General features: G+C 50.9%; 1 protein-coding gene across 1 annotated transcript in view; it reads left to right on the plus strand.

Annotated features, from left to right (window-relative positions):
- Nucleotides 1-259: 259 nt before the first annotated feature.
- Nucleotides 260-2,094, plus strand: part of EMH_0015720 (uncharacterized protein) — a gene marked incomplete at both ends in the record, with an annotated part of 4,268 nt that continues 2,433 nt past the window's right edge. Inside the window, 2 exons of the mRNA XM_013500461.1 lie at nt 260-283; nt 645-2,094. The exon at nt 645-2,094 is cut by the window's right edge and continues 1,422 nt beyond it. Coding sequence (XP_013355915.1) covers nt 260-283; nt 645-2,094 — 1,474 coding nt within the window. The remainder of the gene's footprint in view (nt 284-644) is intronic.

Below are 2,094 nucleotides of genomic sequence, written 5' to 3' on the forward strand. Positions count from 1 at the left end.
ATGGTTAGGGTTTAGGGTTTAGGGTTTATGGTTAGGGTTTGTAGTTAAGTGTTTAGGGTTTAGGGTTTAGGGTTTATGCTCTAGGGCTTACGGTTAGTCTCTAGGGTTTATGGTTTAGGGCTAGGGTTTAGGGTTTAGGGTTTAGGGTTTAGGGTTTAGGGTTTAGGGTTTAGGGTTTAGGGTTTAGGGTTGAGGGTTTAGGGTTTAGGGTTTAGGGTTTAGGGTTTAGGGTTTAGGGTTTAGGGTTTAGGGTTTAGGGATGGGGGGTGTCGATACACCCGGAGTATGTTGTGTGCCGGCGGCTATAAATTTTGCTTTTTATTGAAATAGAGAAAAAAAAGAAAAATAAATTAAAATAAAAAAGAGAAAATAAATAAATAAATAAAAATAAATTAATTAATTTAATTAAATTTGTGTTTCTTTGTTTTTTTTTCTCTTTTTTTTGTCTGTATATACACCCCATCGCCACCACCACCACCGCGGTGGGTTTGTTGCTGCATACCACCGCCAGCTGTATCTTTGCTTTTTATTTATTTTCTTTTTTTTTGTTTTATTTTAAATTTTATTTAATTTATTTAATTTATTTAATTTATTTAATTATTTTATTCATTTCACTCCTTTTTAGTCTCTCTACTCCACTGCAGCCTCCGAAGCCCACTGGTCACAGCAGCAGCAGCAGCAGCAGCAGCAAGTGCTGCAGCAGCAGCAGCAGCAGCAGCAGCACCCCTTTTATAAACATTAAGCAGCAGCAACAACGACCTGACTGCAGCAGCAGCAACAAGCCCAGGCAGCAACACCACCAGCTGCAGCTGCAGCAGCAGCAGCAGCAGCAGAAGCAGAAGAGAAGGCAACGACAGCAGCAGCAGCAACAGCAGCAGCAACAGCAGCAGCAGCAGCAGCAGGAACAGCAGCAGCAGCAGCAGCAAATGGGTGCTCCTTCCAAGCCCCCAGCAGCAAAGCCAGCGGCTAAAACTGCAGCAGCAGCAAAGCCAGCAGCAGCAGCAAAACCAGCAGCAGCAAAACCAGCAGCACCAGCAGCAGCAAAGCCAGCAGCAGCAAAGCCAGCAGCAGCAGCAAAGCCAGCAGCAGCAGCAGCAGCAAAACCAGCAGCAGCGGCAGCAGCAAAACCAGCAGCAGCGGCAGCAGCAAAACCAGCAGCAGCAGCAGCAGCAAAACCAGCAGCAGCAGCAGCAGCAAAACCAGCAGCAACAGCAGCAGCAAAACCAGCAGCAACAGCAGCAGCAGCAGCAAAGAAGAATGTAGCCCCCAAAGCTTCGCCTGCAGTAGCAGCTGCAGCAAAGCCAACACCACGATCTGCTGCTGAACCTGCTGCTGCTGCTGCTGCTGCAAAGAAGACAGCAGCAGCAAAACCAGCAGCAGCAGCAGCAGCAAAGCCAGCAGCAGCAGCAAAGTCCCCAGCAGCAGCACCACCAGTAAAGGCTTCAGCAGCAGCAGCAGCAAAACCAGCAGCAGAAGCAGCAGCAAAACCAGCAGCAGCAAAGCCAGCAGCAGCAGCAGCAAAACCAGCAGCAGAAGCAGCAGGTAAACCAGCAGCAGCAGCAGCAAAGCCTGCAGCAGCAGCAGCAGCAAAACCAGCAGCAGCAGAAAAACCAGCAGCAGCAGCAGCAGCAAAACCAGCAGCAGAACCAGCAGGTAAACCGGCAGCAGCAGCAGCAGCAGCAAAACCAGCAGCAGAAGCAGCAGCAAAGCCTGCAGCAGCAGCAGCAGCAAAGCCAGCAGCAGAAGCAGCAGCGGCAAAACCAGCAGCAGCAGCAGCGGCAAAACCAGCAGCAGCAGCAGCAAAGCCAGAAGCAGCATCGACAGCAAAGCCTGTAGCAGCAGCAGCAGCAAAACCTGCAGCAGCAGCAGCAAAACCAGCAGCAGAAGCAGGAGCTAAAGCAGCAGCAGCAGCAGCTGAGCCAGCAGCAGCAGCAGCAAAACCAGCAGCAGCACCTGCAGCAAAGCCTGCAGCAGCAGCAGCAGCAAAGCCTGCAGCAACAGCAGCAGCAGCAAAACCAGCAGCAGAAGCAGCAGCTAAACCAGCAGCAGCAAAGCCAGCAGCAGCAGCAGCAGCAACACCAGCTGCAGCAGCAG

Source organism: Eimeria mitis, genomic scaffold (assembly GCF_000499745.2).
Source record: "Eimeria mitis Houghton genomic scaffold, Emh_scaff543, whole genome shotgun sequence".
Lineage (NCBI taxonomy): Eukaryota > Apicomplexa > Conoidasida > Eucoccidiorida > Eimeriidae > Eimeria > Eimeria mitis.